At 44.0% G+C, this 19,120-nt stretch overlaps 1 protein-coding gene across 2 annotated transcripts in view; it reads left to right on the top strand.

Moving 5' to 3' along the window:
- The window catches only part of HLF (hepatic leukemia factor), a 55,333-nt gene extending 47,922 nt beyond the window's left edge, over positions 1–7,411 (top strand). Inside the window, exon 4 of one of the 2 annotated variants that reach the window (XM_012665700.1) lies at positions 4,516–7,411. In XM_012665700.1, the coding sequence (XP_012521154.1) occupies positions 4,516–4,731 (216 nt within the window). In that variant the 3' untranslated portion in view covers positions 4,732–7,411. Of the gene's footprint in view, positions 1–4,512 lie in introns of both variants that reach the window. The other variant, XM_012665701.1, reaches the window with a different exon arrangement.
- Positions 7,412–19,120: the final 11,709 nt, after the last annotated feature.

Here is a 19,120-nt window from a genome sequence, read left to right as displayed (position 1 = left end):
CTTCCAAGGGTTACCTTCCTTTTGGGAATTTGTTGATAATTAACTGCTGCCATTTCCCTTTAGACTTCAGGGAATCACAGCCAGACACAGATTGCAAACTCCAGATGCAAACGTTGGATGACAAGGGTGGGGGTTTATGAAGGAAGCTGGTGGGTTCCCTGACACTGTTTATATCACTTCATGTCTCAAGTAATGATCACTTGAGTATCTCAACAAAAGGTTAATTCTCGGTTGGTTTTCTCCGCTGTGTGGAAGGGACACAGTATTTATAAAGGGAACTAGATTTACCTTGGGACGTCAAATATTAATACAACTTAAAACAAAATTAATCTGACACATGATACCTTAAAAGTAGAATTTTTTCCAAAATTATGCCATGTCCGCAAAGATGAAAACAGAACCATCTTTGGCCATTGCTTAGGACTTTTTGTGTTTATGGTTCTTTCCAATCACATGGACAATAGAGATATGATTAAATGTAATCAAAGCATTGGAACCAGGCATTCCTGGCCCTTTTCTAACATCTGACCCCCATTTCTCAAACCTAAATATGGTTCCTGTGTAGAGACACTCCCTGCGTAGGGAAAATGGGAGTTGGAGACATTATCTGAACTGATTTCCACTGGTTGCTCCTGCTTTTCATATGTAGAAGGAACTCCAAAGGCAGAAGTACCTGGCAGATTTAAATCACTGCTGTCATCCACATACCTGAGATTGCCTTAATTAATGCTGGATGGGAAAACGTCAGGGCTGAAAGGGACCTTGGAGATTCATTAGTCTCACAGTTGAGAAAGTGAGAAGCAGAAAGGGGAAGTCAGGTGAACTCTACCTGTTAGAGGCTCTCAGGTTGTTTAGCTTCCAAAAAGGTCATGGCAGCATGTTTGGCCCTGAGAAGGGTTACAACAGGGGCCCTTTGGTGACAAATCAATAGCTGTCACCCTGAGAATCAAAAAAGGAGTGTGCGTGGGAAAAACACCAGAACATCTAAACTAGTCAAGGCGTTGTGGTTAGACTGAGATGGAGTCAGAAAGTGACGCCATGGGCGCAGGTCCTGGGCAGTTAGGTACCTTCCTTCACTTGGTTGCATTTCCTACTCTTGAGTTCTTAATGTTCTAATTCTTTTTGTATTTTAGAGGCTCATCTCTTAAACTAAACCAGGGAGCCTATTCAGTATGGGTTTCCTCTTCAGTGGAGGGTAGTTTGAAAGGATGTTGCTAAGCCGTAGACAGAACTTCCAGCCAGACCTTCACGGAGTCTCCACATTTACCTGTTCAAAGCAAAGAGCAAGATTACTTAATAACCCAGGTAACCATGGCAACGAAGAGGCCATACAAAAACCATCTGTGCTGGAATTATACATATTACTGCTGTCGTGGCCAGGCCTGCCCTTGTCACATGGTGGTTGAAGAATGGGCAGGAACATTCTCCTGCCAAGTGTCCTTGGATTTTTTTTCAGTTGTGGGTGAAGGCTCAAGCCACAGACCAGGAGCTGGTGTGAAGCAGGAAGCAGAGCTGAGCCATGTTTCTCCCCCTGGCAGAGAGGACTGAGCTAGGGGTGGGTGGGAGAGAAGGTGTCTGTGGCCCCCAGCATTGGACGAGCAAACCGATTCAGTGAAATGGCCCCCACAAAGCATGGTCTTCTCCGCAGCTGCCTGAACTTCCCCTCTAGAGCCAGTCCTTTGGGTTAGCGTGCGTCCCCTGGGAGAGTTAAGGGATGACATGTGGGGATTCCTAGCCAAAAAGCTGTTTAACCACCTTGATTTCTTAATACTTTTAAGGGTCCATTCATTCACTCGACCATTATTTTTCAAATGCTAGTGTGTGCCAAGCCCTGTATCGGGCCAGGGATACCAAAGTGAGCCAGTACCAACCCTGTCCCTGCCCTTGTGGCACTTGCAGTCTGGTGAGAAAGAGGGAGGGAGGACCTGTCAGGAAGGGCAGGGCTGCAGGGTCCTTGCTGGGTGGGGGTAACTGGGTAGCCAGATGGCACCAGCACCTGGGAGAGAGAGGGCAAGGGGCCGGGGCGGAGTGCCAAATGTATCAGCCCCACCTGAGGTGCTGTTTCCCGTTGCCCCCAAGCATTCTGTGTGACAAAGGGCGGGAGGCTGGTTTTCCTAGTCCAGGACACTGCTCCTCCAGTCATCCCTGCCTTCTGCGTCCTCTGCTCCACCCCTGTTCTTAGCTCCCCTCCCACCTGAGAAGTTTGTTTTGCATTCCACACTTCTGCTGGCTCATCTGCATGTGTGGACAGGTGAGGCTAGGAAACAAAAGCACTTTAGAAGTGAGAAGAGCTCTAAGTAAGAGATGGAGAAGTTGGTGATTACTGTGAAGTCAGCTGGTGACTCTCTGATCCTTAAGACTGGGTCAGTATTGTCCCAGAACACCTAGTCTATGGCCCGTGGTGGGACCCCCAGTCCTTCCCCTGCCACGTATGTGCAGTTTCTACAGTTTCCCAGAGGCGGGTTCCCATGTCCTTCTTTATCTCCTGGGCTCCTGTTCCCCTGTGTGCAGGTTCTGATACATCCTAAGTCAGCCCCTCTTTGGCATGTTCTTGGATACCACACTCCTGGGGACATTGATGAGTATAATAGATTTACTGGCACTATGGAGGGAGGGAGTGGAATTGGGGCTTCCATCAAATTAACACTGACAACTTGCATCAGAGCTAGAGGCTTCTCTGCTGTTGTTAATATACCTTTGGGTCCCCTCACCTTTGACCTTACATCATTGACTCTCCTGGCTCCTCCCAGCCTCTCCCCTTCCTTCTGCTTCCCTGCTCCTTTTCAGAAGCACAAACAACAAATTCTACCAACAACCATTGCACGCTTGCCCAAGCTTGCTTATCCAAGTGTTCTTCAAAGGACAGCCTCCTCCCTCAGAAGAATTCTGGAACCAGCTGTTATGAAGATCATTTTTTTCACCCTGGCATACATTATGCAACATTCAGAAAACTGGGGGTGCTTTAAGATGACAGTACCAACTTGTGAAGGGCAGACAGGAGGTGCCTGCGCACACTTTCCATCCCACACTTTCTGTCTCTGTGCAGGGCAAATGTCTATTGAGAGTAATAGGCAGGTCTGGGGGTGGACCGCTGACCTTGGACCTTCCTTGCAGCCTTGGCCTCAACCCATGCGACTCCTCCAATGCCAGCTGCCCCTTGGAATCCTGGTGGGGGATAAGGACTGGCCTCACCCACTTACCATTTACTCTGGGTGGCATGTAACTGCAGGTATGAGGACTGAGGGATTTGCTGTAGCAAGTTGTTGAATAAAAGGGAGCTGCCACACTCATCAGGTAGCACTGTCAGTGAATTGGGAAGGTCTAAAATAAGACTCACATTCTTAGTCCCCCTAGGAAGCTTTTCCTCTCTTTTGGTAGGGGGAGGCAGGGATGGAGGAGCAAGGAAGGATTACTTTCGCACTGACCACAGTGAAATATTACTCAGGCTAATGAAGGCCCAGGGAACAGATAAACAGGAAATTAGAGTAAATTATTTAAATGCTAGTCACCAATAGGAGTACATTGATTAGTGGCAAGGTAAGGATTTTTTTTTTAATTTCTATTTTTAATTACCAAAATGTACATGCACATCATGTAACATTCTAATAGTTCAGAAGAATATAAAATAAAAGGCGAAAAGTCCTTCCTCTTTCCTTTCCCTCTCTCCTCCAATCCGTCTTTTAAAGGTGCCGCTTTTACAGCTTGATATAAATACTTATGGGCCTCTTTCTATGCATATATAATATTATGATTTTTTAATCAAACCGGAATGAGACCATACATATTATCTGCAAATTGCCATTGTTTCCACCCACCTAGTGGCATATCGTGAACATCTTTCTGGTTCTGCTGGGTCATTATTTTTAACAGCTACAGAGTATCCTTTTGTGTGACTCTATCATAATGTAGTTATTAAGTCTCCTACATATAATTAGTTTTTCCCATTCTTTTTCTATTACAAACAATGTTGCAGTAAACATTTTGTGCCTATGTCTGTGTGGACCTGTATGAAGACTGCTGTGGGACACAATCCTAGAATTAGAGTTGCCAGAGCCATAGTAATGCATTTAAACAGCTGATAGATTATTGCCAAATGGCCTTCCAAAAATATTGTACCAACTTACATCAAAAAAAGCATATGAGTGCCCGTAGAAGAAAAAGGTTCTTAAAATATAATTTTCAGCAAAAGTAGTAGAGAAAGTTGGAATGTATTTTAAGGAGTGAGGTGAGCCTCTTGCTTTCCTTCAGCCCGGGATCTCTGCCTTGTTGGGTACATACTCTGCTGGGCAAAGAGTGGGGACCTGCTGGGACAGGTTGGTCCTTGCTCCAGGAAGGAAGCCATGGCTCATGGACCATTCTCTCTGACATGCAGAAACTGTAAAGGAAGGAGACACAGTTGAGAAACCTGGGCTGGTGCCTCTGCACAACCCTGAAGGCTGCCAGCGCCCTGGCTGACACTGGGCTTTGCTGACATCTAATATCTTGTTTCTTTTTCCTTCTGTAACTAATGAGCAGGATGACAAGTACTGGGCAAGGCGCAGAAAGAACAACATGGCGGCCAAGCGCTCCCGCGACGCCCGGCGGCTGAAGGAGAATCAGATTGCCATCCGGGCTTCGTTCCTTGAGAAGGAGAACTCGGCCCTCCGCCAGGAGGTGGCTGACTTGAGGAAGGAGCTGGGCAAATGCAAGAACATACTTGCCAAGTATGAGGCCAGGCATGGGCCCCTGTAGGATGGCATTTTTGTGGGCTGGCTTTTGAATAGATGGACAGTTTGTTTCCTGTCTGATAGCACCACACCCAAACCAACCTTTCTGACATCAGCACTTTACCAGAGGCATAAACACAACTGACTCCCATTTCGGTGTACTACATCTGTGTGTGTGTGTGCGCGTGCGTGTGTATGTGCTTGTGCTCGTGTGTGGTCAGCAACGTGTGTGTGTGCGTGCGTGTTCCTTTGCACTTGCCATGTTAATGTAGCCCTCTCATCGTCTTTTAGTTCCAAAAAAAAAAAGGTGCCATGTTTTTACTAGACTTTGGAGCCCTCGCGTGGGTTTCCCGCCCTCACCCTTCTTCTCCACTCCCGCTCTTTCCGCGTTGCTCCGTGTTCGAGCTTACCTACTCCTCCAGGACTCTCTGCTTGGATTCACTGAGAAGGGCCCTGGTAAAATAGTGGATCTCAGTTTTTAAGAGTACAAGCTCTTGTTTCTGTTTAATCTGTAAGTTACCATGCTAATAAGGTGCACAAACTAACTTAGCACTACACTGCAGCTCTCTTCTTTATAGGTTGCTTTCTTCTTATTTTCAGTTTTGGTGATAATTGTCTTCAAATTTAAAGTGCTGTTTAGATTTATTAGATCCCATATTTACTTACTGCTATCTACTAAGTTTCCTTTTCAATTCTACCAACCCCGGATAAGTAAGAGTACTATTATAGAACACAGAGTGTGTTTTTGCACTGTCTATACCTAAAGCAATAATCCTATTGTACGCTAGAGCATGCTGCCTGAGTATTACTAGTGGACGTAGGATATTTTCCCTACCTAAGAATTTCACTGTCTTTTAAAAAACAAAATTAAAGTAATGCATTTGAGCATGACCAGAACATCCCTAGGACAAGGAAACAGAGGGAAATGGGAGGTAAGAATGAGGGGTTAATTGATCAGTACATGAGCCAAAAAAATGCATCTTGGACTAGCCTTTGACATTGATATGTTTGGTTTTGTTGTCTCCCCTCTCCCATACCCCATCCCACCCCACTTTTCTGGTTAACTTTTTCCATATCCCTCTTGATATTCAAAACAATTCAATTACTTTAGATTCAGTTTTCCCATTTTTTTGGTAATACGTATATTTTTGTGAATTATACTTTGCCGTTTTTCAAAAAGCAGTTAATTAAGTTAAGTTGATGTTTTTGTAAGACCCTTTTTCCTAGTGGTGTCCTTTTTGAATGCCTCATAAATTAACGATTCTGGAGCTTATGTTTCTTATTCTCTGTTTGCTTTTGAACGTATGTGCTCTTATAAAGTGGACTTCTGAAAAATGAATGTAAAAGACACTGGTGTATCTCAGAAGGGGATGGTGTTGTCACAAACTGTGGTTTAATCCAATCAATTTAAATGTTTACTATAGACCAAAAGGAGAGATTATTAAATTGTTTAATGTTTATACAGAGTAATTATAGGAAGTTCTTTTTTGTACAGTATTTTTCAGATATAAATACTGACAATGTATTTTGGAAGACATATATTATATATAGAAAAGAAAAAAAGGAAAACTATTCCATGTTTTAAAATTATATAGCAAAGATATATATTCACCAATGTTGTACAGAGAAGCAGTGCTTGGGGGTTTTTGAAGTGTTTAATATTTTAAGCCTATCACTGACACATCAGCATGTTTTCTGCTTTAAATTAAAATTTTATGACAGTATCGAAGTTTGCCATGACGAATCCTGCTCCGAAATACATAAGGAGCTTTCTTGTTTCTTATTAGGGCCTTCAGAAAGAAGTCAGCGAAAATCACCCAAAAGCACAAAATGGATTTTAGTCAAATATTTATTGGATGATACAGTGTTTTTTAGGAAAAGCATCTGCCACAAAAATGTTCACTTCAAAATTCTGAGTTCCTGGAAAGGAGCGTCACTGCCAGTGCCCCAAACAGTTCTGCTCCTGTCTGTGGGCCCTTGCGTCTTACGCAGTGTGAGGTTGATATCGGTGCTGTGTGTATGGTTCGTGATTTGACAGATGTTTTGACTCTAAAGATGATTGTTCCTTTGTTTCATTAAGTTGTATAACGTCAAGAGATTCCGCTATTACCGCAAAGAGACATTTTGTGCTAGATTAAAATACCCTTTCCTCAATAGAATTTTCTAGTTTCCTGCCTCCGGAGTATCTAATTCTTTAATGAGCTGGTGGTGTCCTTGTCAATCCATCAACAGTGCTTCTCTCATACTGTCATAGCCTTGGGAAACTCGATATCCAGTAGGATATTCCTCCTAGGAATCCATTTTTTCCCAAGCTACAGACAATGACAGGAGATGGGGGAGTGTTAGAATTGAAATACATTGTGCAAGTGACTAACTAACAAAATAAACAAACCCTTTGGCAATCATCAGCAGAACCGAATAAGAGATACTCAGTAAGACACACAAGTGGATGTAGAGTTGGCCGTTTTACAGGCAAAGAGGCTAATTGCAGAGTTGTTAAATGCCAGTAGTCATTAAAGCAAAATCATTATGTCTTTCCGTGGAGAAGTGTTGAAGGATTGTACCGTGGACCATCCAAAGTTATGGCAGTATCAAATGGTAGCTGAAAAAAAACTATATCTGAGCACTGGTCTTTCTTGGAGTTAGATGATTATATAAAATGAGTATCACAAATGTTTTCTGCAGAAGAAATAAAAAGATCGTAATAAAACTTACTCTTTTGTGTGCCAGGAGAGGTTTCAGAAACCTACCTCGTCTTAAATATTTAAACGCTTTGGAGTCTGTACAGGTGCCTTATACGTAGGTCATTCTCGTGACACACACACATGAACACTCACTCCTGGACTGGCTGCCTGTGTGTCCAGGGACGTTAACTAGGAAATGAGGCAGATCTGCTCAGTGGAGTGGGAAGCCGTGGCCTGACATGGAGTGACTTGGGTCAACCCAGGTGAAATGAGTGCCTGCAGCCTGCAGCTATTATAAGAGTCCTGTTGTCATTTTTCACCGTTTCATCCTAAGCATTTTCCAGAGATTAATTATTTGGCTATTAAAAATGAATCCAAGTCATAACATGCTGACATCATTTAGACATGATTTGGAATGAGCAGCATAGGACACCTGGTTGGGTCACATTGTTGTTTCTTTTGACTAGACTCAGCAAAGGCAAAAACTGACCAGCATCTCTTTCTGCAGGTACTACCTTGAGGAGGGAGGTAGGGGATGGGAGGGCTGTAAATCATCCCTTCTTCCTCTTGGGAAAGTGGCCACTGCGGACCATATAAAAACCACATCAGGCAAGACTGTGATAGGCCTTTTGTCTTCAAATACAACAGGCCTCCATGGATCCATCCCTCCAAACCGAAGACCATTTGTTTGAGGACAGTGCAGATGGAATTCTGACATTAGGTGGGTGGGAAGCTGTAGTAGATCACCCAGGGATTCCTTCTAACCCACTGGTATTGTGGGGGGAACTCAACAATAATGTCAAATGTATAATACATCCAGAAGGTCTAGGGTCTGTTTTCAGAAGAGTCAAGAAGAATTGTAAGTGGTGCCCTCCCCTGTGCCCCAGGGTTAAACAACAGACATTCTATAAAATGCAAAATTATACTTTGCCTTTTCTAATAGCTCATCTAATTTTCCCCTAATGTTCCTCTTAGGAAAATTCAAACTTTATCATAGTTAATTGGAGCGATCCCAAGGCAGGCAGACTTGGCCCGCTTGTCTGTGCGAGGCGGGTGGAGACCTGGATTTAACACTGGGGGCAGCAGGCTGCAGGTGCCTATGACTGGGTGTTCTGCCCTCCACGTGGTGGACACCTTCTGCCCCCATCTGCTTCACTTCCTGCTGAGGGCTCCTAGGTACCCCCCACTGGTGAGGCCAAGATCTCCAGGGTTTTTCTATTATGAATAACGTCACTTAAAAAAATGAGCAAAACCTTATCTGAATCGCATTTAGCAACTAAAGTCAGTATGTTTTGCAGGGGGCCAAATATGTGTAGGAGAGTGTGTGTGTGTGCATGAATATTTAGGTGGACATAAAATCTTTAATTTCTGAGCACCTTACCAAACATAACAATAATCTATTATCCTTTTGGCAACACCACAAAGATCGCATCTGTTAAACAGGTACAATTTGACATGAGGTTAGTTTAATCGTATACCATGATACTGGTGGTATTTATGCTATTAAGTCCAAACCTTTATCTGTCTGTGATTCTTAATGTTTAATAAACTTTGAATTTTTTTCCTTTCTTTCATGTATTTTTGTTAACAGCTAGCAATTGGATTGTGTTCACACCTCAACCAAGAGACCATTTACAGAGGTTAATTACATAGATGATAAAATGATACTACTGTATAATTAGCAATAAATTAACACATTGAGTACTTATGTGCCACACACTGTACTAAACACTTACATGGAATATTTTATTTAATCCCACATGAACCCTATGAGGTAGGGACAACTGTTATCCCCATTTTCAGAAGACAAAATTGAAGGTTGGGGGGTTAAGTAGCTTAACTAACCTTACACATAGGTATAATAGAAGTGGCTGAGACGAATTCTCATCCACCGAATGGACAGCATTTAGAGGGGTGATTCCCAAAAGCCAGTCTAGAGACTGTTTTCTTTGTCGGATATATAAAAATCATATGGGAACATATTACAGGAGTAGAGATCCAGGATTCTGAATCAGTAGATCTGGGATGGGGCCCAGAAATCTGAATTTTTAAATGCTCCCAGCTAACTCCCATGTGCAGCCAAGTAAATTCAGTCAAGGATTTATAGACTTGGTGCTAAATTTGAGTTCATGACCCTTGGGGTATCCATGTAGAAGCTTTAGAGATTCCATGATTACCTGAGATTGTTGGCAACTTTTTTGTGTATAAACACATATTTATTTTGCTGTCTAGAAGACTTCATAGCTTTTTTCCCTGCCTCCCTTAAAGGAATCTGTGATGCAAGATGGAATAAAACTCCTGATTTATAAGAAAGCTGATGTAGAGCAGTGGTTCCCAGCCCTGGGGAGTGTAGAACACTGGCAATGTGTGGGCTGCAGCCCAGGCCAAGGGACTTGGTATCTCTGGCACAGTGAGAAGGCAGCTTCGTGGTGAGGAGCACAATTCTGGATTCAAATCTGTCACCTAGCAGATGTGTGACCCTGAGCAGCTTCTAAACATTGTGAGGGATGTGGGGAGAACCAATAATAAATGCATAGTCCCTGGCACATCACAGGCCCTTGATGAATAACTGCGTGCGGGCCAGGGGAGTGGAATGTATTCCTTGAGCACTTTTTCCAATTCAATATTTCAGACCATTTGTTCCTTCAAAGACGACAGGAAACAATTTCTCTGCTCATAGGATGGAGTGGGGTGGCTGATGGTATGGGAATAAGTGATACCCTCCTAGAGATGTCCTTTCATTGTCTAACTTACTAGCAGATCATAAACCAGCTTTGTGCACCAGGTCAATGGGCACCCATGACTTGGTGACACCTTCTAGTTTAGATTGAGCAGGTACAAGTTAGGGTTCAGCTCTATTTTCATCATCAAACACTTTTCTCAAAGGAATAGGTATAGAGACCATAGCTTAAGATCCTTTGGGAGCAAATGATTGTACATTTGTAGCTTAAGATTCTTTTGGGGAAGCTGATTGTATATTTGGCACCTTCCAAATCCCTTAGAGGAAATGACTTCATGCCTGGAGAGCATGTGGAATCCAAAATGGCAGGAACTGACATAAAGCCATACGGCGTAGACTCCCACTCACATGCGAACCCTCAGACTCTGGGGGCCTGTCACATGCTGCCTGTGTAGGGTGGCTCTTCCATCCACATTTAAAACACAGCTAACCACCCAACCAACAATCCCTTCTCTTCAAAGCATAGGAATTCAATTCCCTCTTTGAAAGTCATTGGCTTAGAAGTCTCTTTGGACATCTTTAGCCAGGAACTGGGTGAGAATTATTGAAATCTTGCCTTTGGGGTCAGGAAATGGCTTCTTGGTAATAAATCAAAAGGACTTTTTAGAGGATAAAGGTCCAATCAAAGGTGGTAAGTATCCTCTGCCTCTCTGATCTCTAAGTCAGTGAAAACTTCAGTCCGAAGCCCCCGTCTCTGATCACTTCTCATCCTGCAAAGCCTGGCATGGAACAGTGTGAAGAGCTAACAGTTACTGAGTCCTAAACCTGTACCTTCCACATCTATTTAATCCTCACACTACAAAATAGGTGCTATCATTGTCCCTGTTTTGCGGGTGAAGAAGCAGGCTTATGGAAATTAAGTCATCAGAATTTAAACCTAGACCAAAGCCTGACTCCAGAGTTTGACGGGTAGGAAGCATGTCAGAGGTTTACCAAACCCATTCTCTTTCCTTCTGGACATTCACTTAGGCCACCTTGTCCAGCCTCCCTTGCATTTAGTGTGGCCATGCAACCAAATTCCATCCAGTGGGCTATAAGCAGTAGTAACCATGGTGCCACTTCCATGACGGGCCTATAAACGTTGCCACCTGCCGCAAGGTGGAGAAGACAGAGACTAAGAAGGAAGGGACCCAGGCCCCTGAGTCACTGAACTGTTACATAGGGAAAGACAACACTTCTCTGTATCCAACCACTGAGATCCTGGGTTTGGTTGTTGCAGTGGCCAGCCTGCCCTGACATAGGAGCCTGCTTCTGAAGACCAGGGTCTTTATTGGAGGTCTTGACATCTTTGCCAGGCTGTGGCTCCTGGTTGGAATCCAGGTTCATCACCTCTCACATATGTGACTTTGAGGTTTGCCCACCTTCTGAACAGAACCCCTACCCTGGTTCTGCTCAGCCTGCTGGGTTGGACCTTCAGAATATCACTGCCTACATCGCGTTTCAGCTTGTCCAGGATTTGAACACTATCTGGAGCTGTCCAGTTGTTCTCAGAGGAATCAGCCTCTATGTCCAGAACAGCTTCCTGACTCTTCATCCTCTCCTGAGGCCAGAGTCTCTCCCTGGCTACTCAGCCCCTCCTCTGTCCCCAACCCCAGATATTCAGATACTAACCTAGAGATGGAGCCTACAATTTTTCAGAGTGCTAGTCTTCCACCTTTTTGCTCACATACTCCCTGAAATTCTTTTTAAACCATGAACCCACATTGTACGTTACAAAGTTGACATCTAAAAGTTTTCATCACATGTTTGAATAGTTGCAAAGGATATAGAGCTGCTCTAAGTATTGGCAGTTAAAAATAAACTATGACATGACTCTTTTTAATATATCCAATGAACTATAAAAACCCCAGTGATTTGATACTTACCAACATCCATTTGAAAAATGCAGTTGGAATTTGTACATCACTTCTCTTTCTCCTCAAAACCATTATTTCCATTCTATATTCCCTCACTGAATTTGTTTATCATGTAATATATTTTTATGCTTCAAATTCTTACATAGCCCCTCTATCATATTTCTCAGTCATAAAACAATATCTGTAGGCTGAGACGGTTAGTTTTATTTTCTCTGAACATAAGGCTCATAAAGTTTAAAAAAATTTTTCTTTAGGAATATGTTTGGTTACCTTTATTACCAGTATACAAACATTAGAAACCACATGTGTATATTAAAATTTTTATAAATAATTATTGTGCTTAAGAAGCAAAACTTTAACAGAACTGCAAATCTGGGAGAATGGATTGGGATGACTGCAAAATCTTAATAAAAAATACCAAAAAACAACAACAACAAAGACTAAACAGACAGCAAACTTTCTCACTGTCCCTTTGTGGGGTGCCCCAGACATTTTTTATATCTGCAACTGGAACCCAGAACTGTAGTAAGATTTAGGATGGGTGAGAAGTAAGCCTGTCTTTTGTAAAGCAGGTGAAATTGAAAAAGGGAAAGAAAGGAAAAAAACAACCAGCCCGAGGCCTCATCAACAAGCACTTGCTAAGGCAGGTCCATTTTAAGAAAAAATACATGTAGAAGTTGAGGATCTAGAAATTTCCTTAAAATTTTCCTGTGCAAACATATCCCTCGAATGTACTTTGTACACCGGTAGAGGTGTGCCTTGCTGGCAAGGCATGAGAGTGGGGTGGATGGGGGTGACGAAGCAGGAAGGTCATTTGGCCGAGTCTGACATTTTTGAAGGGCCTCAAATTAGGATGCTCTATTAGTCTCCAAATGAATTACATTCCCAGAGAGAGAGAATGACAATTTTTTTTTTGTAACTTTCTTTGGGCATTTTTTCATCTTTTGAAATGTCTCAAGCCTGTAGAATAGAACTGACCCCAAGCCTCCCTTAAAGCTTTGATGGGGAGCAGAGGGGAGGGTGTGTGGATCTGGGGAGGTCCAAGAAGGAAGGTGATGGCTGAGCTGAGTGAAGATGAGCAGGAGCTTGTCAGGAAGAGATGGGGAGGGACATTCCAGGTGGCGGCACAGAAGTGAGAGAGAACAGAACATTCCCATGGGCGACAGCATAGTTGGCTATGTGCCAACCATGGTATGGGGGTGGGGGTGGAAAAAGAACAATGGCCAGACTACAATGTCCTTGCACGCTGCTCTAAGGCCTTTGGACTTTATCTTGACCAGGAGAATGACATATAAACATATTCCTGTATTAGAAAGGTTATACTGGCAGCTATGTGGAAGATGGATTGCAAGGAATTAAGAAGAGTTGGAAAGTCTTTGAATAAGTCTCCAGGGATGAGATGGATGGACAGATTCAAGAGCCACTTAGGGAGGTTGAATCCGCAGGGTTTGGTAGAAGGAGTGAACGACAGCTCTAAGGTTTCATTTACACATCTCAGTTGATCCATGCTTCACAGAGAGGGATGCACAGAAGAACCATCTGAGGAGACTGTAAAAACACCCGGGCTGGCACCACCCTGAGACTTGCTGACCTTGCAGCCTCCGGTGTGGAATCCCAGCCTGTTTTCTTTAGCAAGCTCTCCCAGCTTGTTCTACTCCACAGCCCCCGGTTGAGAGGGATGTGGGTCAGCGATTGTAGCCTTCACCATTCAGTTAAAGAAACTGAAGCTCAAAGAGTTCTGAAATGAGAATTTCTGGAGCAGAGCACGCAACTAGGAAATGGTGATGCTGGGATTTGAGCCCAAGTGTTTTGGATGCCAAGCCCCTTCCTGTTCCAGATATGTTGATCCTTGCCCACCTGCCCGCTTCCCCTTCCTGCTCACCCACCTGTCCTATATATTCCTCCGTGTGGCTGATGTGTTCATACCTTATGAGACTCACCTCCATCTAGAGCTGCCTCAACCAGGAGGGACACCCAGCCCCAGAGGAGCTGCTCCATTGGATCAGCTGGTAATTTGATCTGAGATAGCAGCTCTCAAATGTTGCTGTTCATTAGAATCACTTGAGAAACTTTTAAAAATCATAAATCCCAGGTAATACTTACAACCAATTGGATCAAAATGGAGATGAGTGGAACCCAGACATCAGTAGTCTAAAACTTTCCCCAGGTGATGACAATTGCAGCTTGTACATTTGTGATCTCAGTTCTTGCTACTCCAAATGTGCTCCACAGTTCGGCAGCAGCAGCAACACCTGGAGCTTTGTAGAAAGATAGGATCCGTCAGGCGTGGTGGCTCATGCCTGTAATACTAGCACTCTGGGAGGCCGAGGCAGGAGGATTGCTTGAGGGCAGGAGTTTGAGACCAGCCTGAGCAAGAGCAAAACCCCGTCTCTCCAAAAAATAGAAAAAATTGGCCAGATGTGTTGGCATGTGCCTGTAGTCCCAGCTACTCGGGAGGCTGAGGAAGGAGGATCACTTGAGCCCAGGAGTTTGAGGTTGCTGAGAGCTATGATGATGCCACTGCACTCTAGTCCTATGCGACAGAGTGAGACTGTCTCAAAAAAGAAAGAAAAAGATTGTGATTCAGGAGTCTGGGATAGGACCTAAGAAACAAGTCTTAGAGAATCTCTCATCTACTACCCCAATTTTAAAATGAGAAATCAAATATTCGGTGGTGGAGACTGGATTCCATCCTAGGTTTGCAACCCCCCAGTCTAAAGCTCACACTGTACCTTAATCTTGTCGTTACCAATCATCATCACATCTTTATCTTCCACCCCCAAGGTAAATTGGTAGTGAAAGCATCATGGATCTTTGTACACCATAATTACCACTAATTTCCAAAAGCCACCGCAAATTTGCATATATTCAAGTAAAACCAGGGTGCTTGCTTTGCTAATGTGGTTTCCAACTCTAGCAGCACCCTCTACACCTCAAATAGATTGCAGCCCTTGAGCCACGGCCATGTAGAAATTCTGAAGCTGCTACGGAAGTGAGTCCCGGGATATAAAAGACTGAAAGTCAGTGTCTGTTAGTTGAACTTTCAGTTCCCAGCCGATTGGGAGTTGTGTGATTTTCCTTGGAAGTGGATATGCTGGACTTCCAGGATGAGTCACAAAGCCCAGCTACAAGCCAGGTTTCTTCCCTGGTGATCAGTTCTGTCCGTCCTCTGGACAGCATCCTGCCACTTGGGAAGGGGGCGAGAGGAAGGAAAGAAAGGGGAGCGTCTCCTCATGAACTTCACCCGTGAAGAGGATGCACTTCAGGAAGGAGAATGACTCCAGCCGGTGCGGGAAGGATGCCGCCACGTCTGAGTGCCACCGCACAGCCCAGCATTCCTCCATCTGCTTTTCATTTGGGCCCTTTTGGCAACCCTATGAGGTACTCGGGGTAAAATAAACAAGAAAACAGCTTGGTGAAGGCAAACCTCACCCAAGGTCAAAGGGGAGAGGGGAGGTCTGCGCTGCAGGGTGTTGTGCCATCCCTGTGTCCCCAAGCGGGTGTTGTGCTCCTGGGCTGGGAAGAGCTCACGTGAGCCTCTGCAACCCCCTGCAAACATACACCAACACCCTCAGCTGTACTTCACTAATTTTGAATAAATTTTTTAAAACGCCTCCGACAGTTTGCTGACTCCCCAGCCTGCACCCCGGTACTTCTCCACCCACTACCTGCGAGACGGAAGCCTGTGATTTGTGGGAGACAGTGATTTGTGGGTGCTCAGCTGATTCCATCCGAGATAGCGCTGTCTTTCCCGAGACGAACCTTCCTCACCTGTAACCTTCGTCTCCTCTTCCTAACTTTTCTGTTCACAGCTTTGAAGCCAGAAAATGTGTGTCCTTTGTCAAGGCTGCTGTGATGGTCCTGAGACACCCCTTGCTGTTCCAGCCCATCCGCTTCCCCCCCGGGCAGCATCGCAGAACCCCCTTCACCCTCCTCTAAGGCCCCCGAACCCCCCGCCGCCTCCCCAGAACTACAGAGGGAAGCAGACGCACGGAAAAGCTTCATGAAAAGGAGCCCTTGGAAGACCAAAGCGCCTTTCTTTCTTTTGAATGAAGATGAAACTCGGAAATAGAGGAAAAGTAATTTAAAAGAGGAGACAGAGGCGGGGGTGGGGGGAGGGAGCGGTGAGCAGAAAGGAGACGAGACTTCCCTCGGTCGCACAGTGCTCAGTGGGAACCTGGGATTTGAGCTATTTGTGTGCTGAAGTCATTCTGTCTCCCAGCCTGTCTCTCATTCTTCCCCGTCCTCTCTCGCTTCTCTCTCTCTCTCCTCTCTGCTGCCTCCTTCTCTTCTTACTTTTCTCCCATGCTTGTGTGCGTGTGTGCGTGTGTGCTGGGGGCGGGACGGGAGCTGGTGGACGTGGATGAGAGGTGGGGGTGACTACAGGGAAAGTGGGGATGAAGATTCAAGGCCCCAGGCAGGTGGATGGGGCAGGAAAAGCCCAGACTTCCTGGCCCCCTGACTGTGACCTTGGAAACACACCGCAGTGGTGCTACCCATTCACTAGAGAGTCTATGTGAGCAGGAAGCCCATTGCCCATGCTCAGAAACCTGCCCCAAAGCACTTTAAGGATCACAAGATAATGTCTGAGTGAGAGGATGCTTCTGAGGATATATTCCCTCTGGTGTATCCTGTCATTTTTCAGATGAGAACCTTGTGGTCTAGAGAAGGAAAGTGGGGTGCTGAGTGTTCCTCACAGCTGCATATTATACATGAACAGCGTCCCCTACTTCACCTCCGGGGCCGTGCTGTTGAATACCCCTGTCTCCCCTTCTGCTATTTCCCATAAGGATCCAAGCGGCAAAGATGATCAGATTCTTGTTTTGCAGATGGAGAAATGGAGACACAAAGAGCCTCATTCTTCCAATTCAGTGTCTTCTAGGTCTAAGCAATGTCTTTAAGTATCCAAATCCTGCCCATTCTTCAAAACAAACTGAAATGCCACTTTTCCCGTGAAATGTTCTCCAGTCTCCCATTTGAATCTCCTCTGAACCTCACCCTACTTCCAACCCAAGCTCTCCATCTCTCCCTCTCTTGCGATGGCTGACTTTCTAACACGAGATTTAAATACATTGTTCATAACTTAGCCCCATTCCACAAAGATGTCGGCATCTTTGAGGGCAGAGACTGGATGTTGTGGATTGCAAGCAAACCTAATCCTAACTAATTCAATGTGTGATCTTTATTCTGTACTATGTTTCTGCATTTTCATGTTCTTTTTGCAAAGATTTTTTTTTTAAGAAAACAAAACTTTAAAAAAGAAAAGGATTTAATCTTGGAATACAGTGATGCAGTGAAGCCTGCCTTACCCCACAGATCCTTGCCCCGCCTAAGCAATGAAACACGCCTCCTCCAGGAAGCACCCATGGACAGATGCACGCCCAGCACAAAGCCTCAGGCTGGGTGAGCCCCAGGTGTAGGCAATAGAGGGTACTTTGGCTGGAGTGATTTTAAGAGTGATAATATCCATGTTCTATAGTATTCAGCCATTTCCTCTGTTTTTGCAGAAGAAAATTTTCCAGATTTTTACCAAGCACCATAGAAATCATGAAATTTCTGCTGAAGATATTTCAGTGGACATTTTCAACTGTGAAAACCTTGGGAAACTTCTAGAAAAATCATGAAGGGAATAAAAGATGTAGGCAGTATTGTGATTTGGGGAATTTATTGGGAAACGGGATTTTTATGAATCTCTGCCAAACTCGTCCACAAGGTAAATACTAAAATTCCTATTTGTAAATCTGTTGCTTTGTGTGAAAGAAAATTTCAAAACTAAAGTTAATAAATAGTTCTCCGATCAACTATAGAAACGAAGACAGCTTGATAGATCTGCCTGCGCTGTCCACTGAACAGGAATATGTTCAAAAGACCACTTTCGACAAAGTGATTAACAAATTTACAGATGTTAAGGCACAAACACAAAATCTGTAATACTATTATTCATTATTGCAACAGAACAATATGCAGGTATACGTTTTTCCCTTTAAAAGAAAATACACTAATTAAAAAGTATCATTCTACTACTCTTTTCCTGTTTTACTGTGTTTATTTTACTGACATGACTATTACCATTACATTCAATACAAGAAAAAATTATGGTTTTCTGGCTGTTGCTAGTATTTATTTTATTTCATGATTGTTACTGAAAATAATTGCTTTGTACAGAGGAGGGGAGATTAAAAGCTATCTGCTCCCGGTACACCCCAGGGTACAACGCTGCCCCAAATGAGTACAATTTCCTCTTAATCTTCTGACTCACCCATCCCCCCACAGCATTTTAGAAATGAAGCTTCAATAAGGCCATGTTTCTGGCAAGTGATGTTTGTTAGTTGGACCTTCCTATTGTGAAGTGTAATCACCTTGGCTCTGAGCCCTTGTGCATTTCTACGAGTGTGAAAGGTAAGATGCACTTTCCTCCAGCTCAGCACCGCTGACATTTTGGGCCAGATAAGTCTTTGTCGTGGGGAGCGTCCTGTGCATTGTAGGATGTTTAGCAGCATCCCTGTCCTCTGCCCACTAAACACCAGTAGCAACCCTTCTCTCCATCTTAGTGACAACCAAAATTTTCCCCAGAAATCACCCCCGTTGAGCACCACTGTATTAGACGGAGACTCAGCAGTTTGTAGTTGCAATGGCCCTGGGGGTGCCCTGTTCTACATTAAACGTGGGCAAGCTTCCTACCATCACTGGGCCTCCATTTTCTGCATCTGTAAAGTTAGAATAATAACATCTATCTTGATTTGAAGTTCAACAAAGATAACGTATATGAAAACGAAGTTTACACTCAATCTATTTGCAAAGGTGTAAGGTCATTATTATAGAGTGGTCAAAAATCTTTCACTACGGCTGTTGTGGGAAAAAGTGCAGCTCTTAAAATGATCTGGAATTGATTTCATCTTTGAGTCCCCCAAAATCTTAATTGGTCAATTAAATGTAATTTCTTCTTTTCCAATTTAAAACAGGATCTTTCGCTGAACTTGATCTCTTTGGGTTAAGAATGCGATCGATTCAATGTACAAATGTCCAGGATGGTTTCTCTCAGGATATTTCTGCACCTTCTTCTCTTTCTCAAGATTGTGTCTGGGTGCAGGCAGAACTTACGAATCCTGGGGTAGGGAGGGAAGCAGTCTCGCC

This window comes from Propithecus coquereli, unplaced genomic scaffold (genome assembly GCF_000956105.1).
Source record: "Propithecus coquereli isolate 6110/MARCELLA unplaced genomic scaffold, Pcoq_1.0 Scaffold121, whole genome shotgun sequence".
Classification (NCBI taxonomy): Eukaryota; Metazoa; Chordata; class Mammalia; order Primates; family Indriidae; genus Propithecus; species Propithecus coquereli.
The sequence above is the reverse complement of the archived record's forward strand: the minus strand, read 5'-3'. Positions and strand labels throughout refer to the sequence as shown.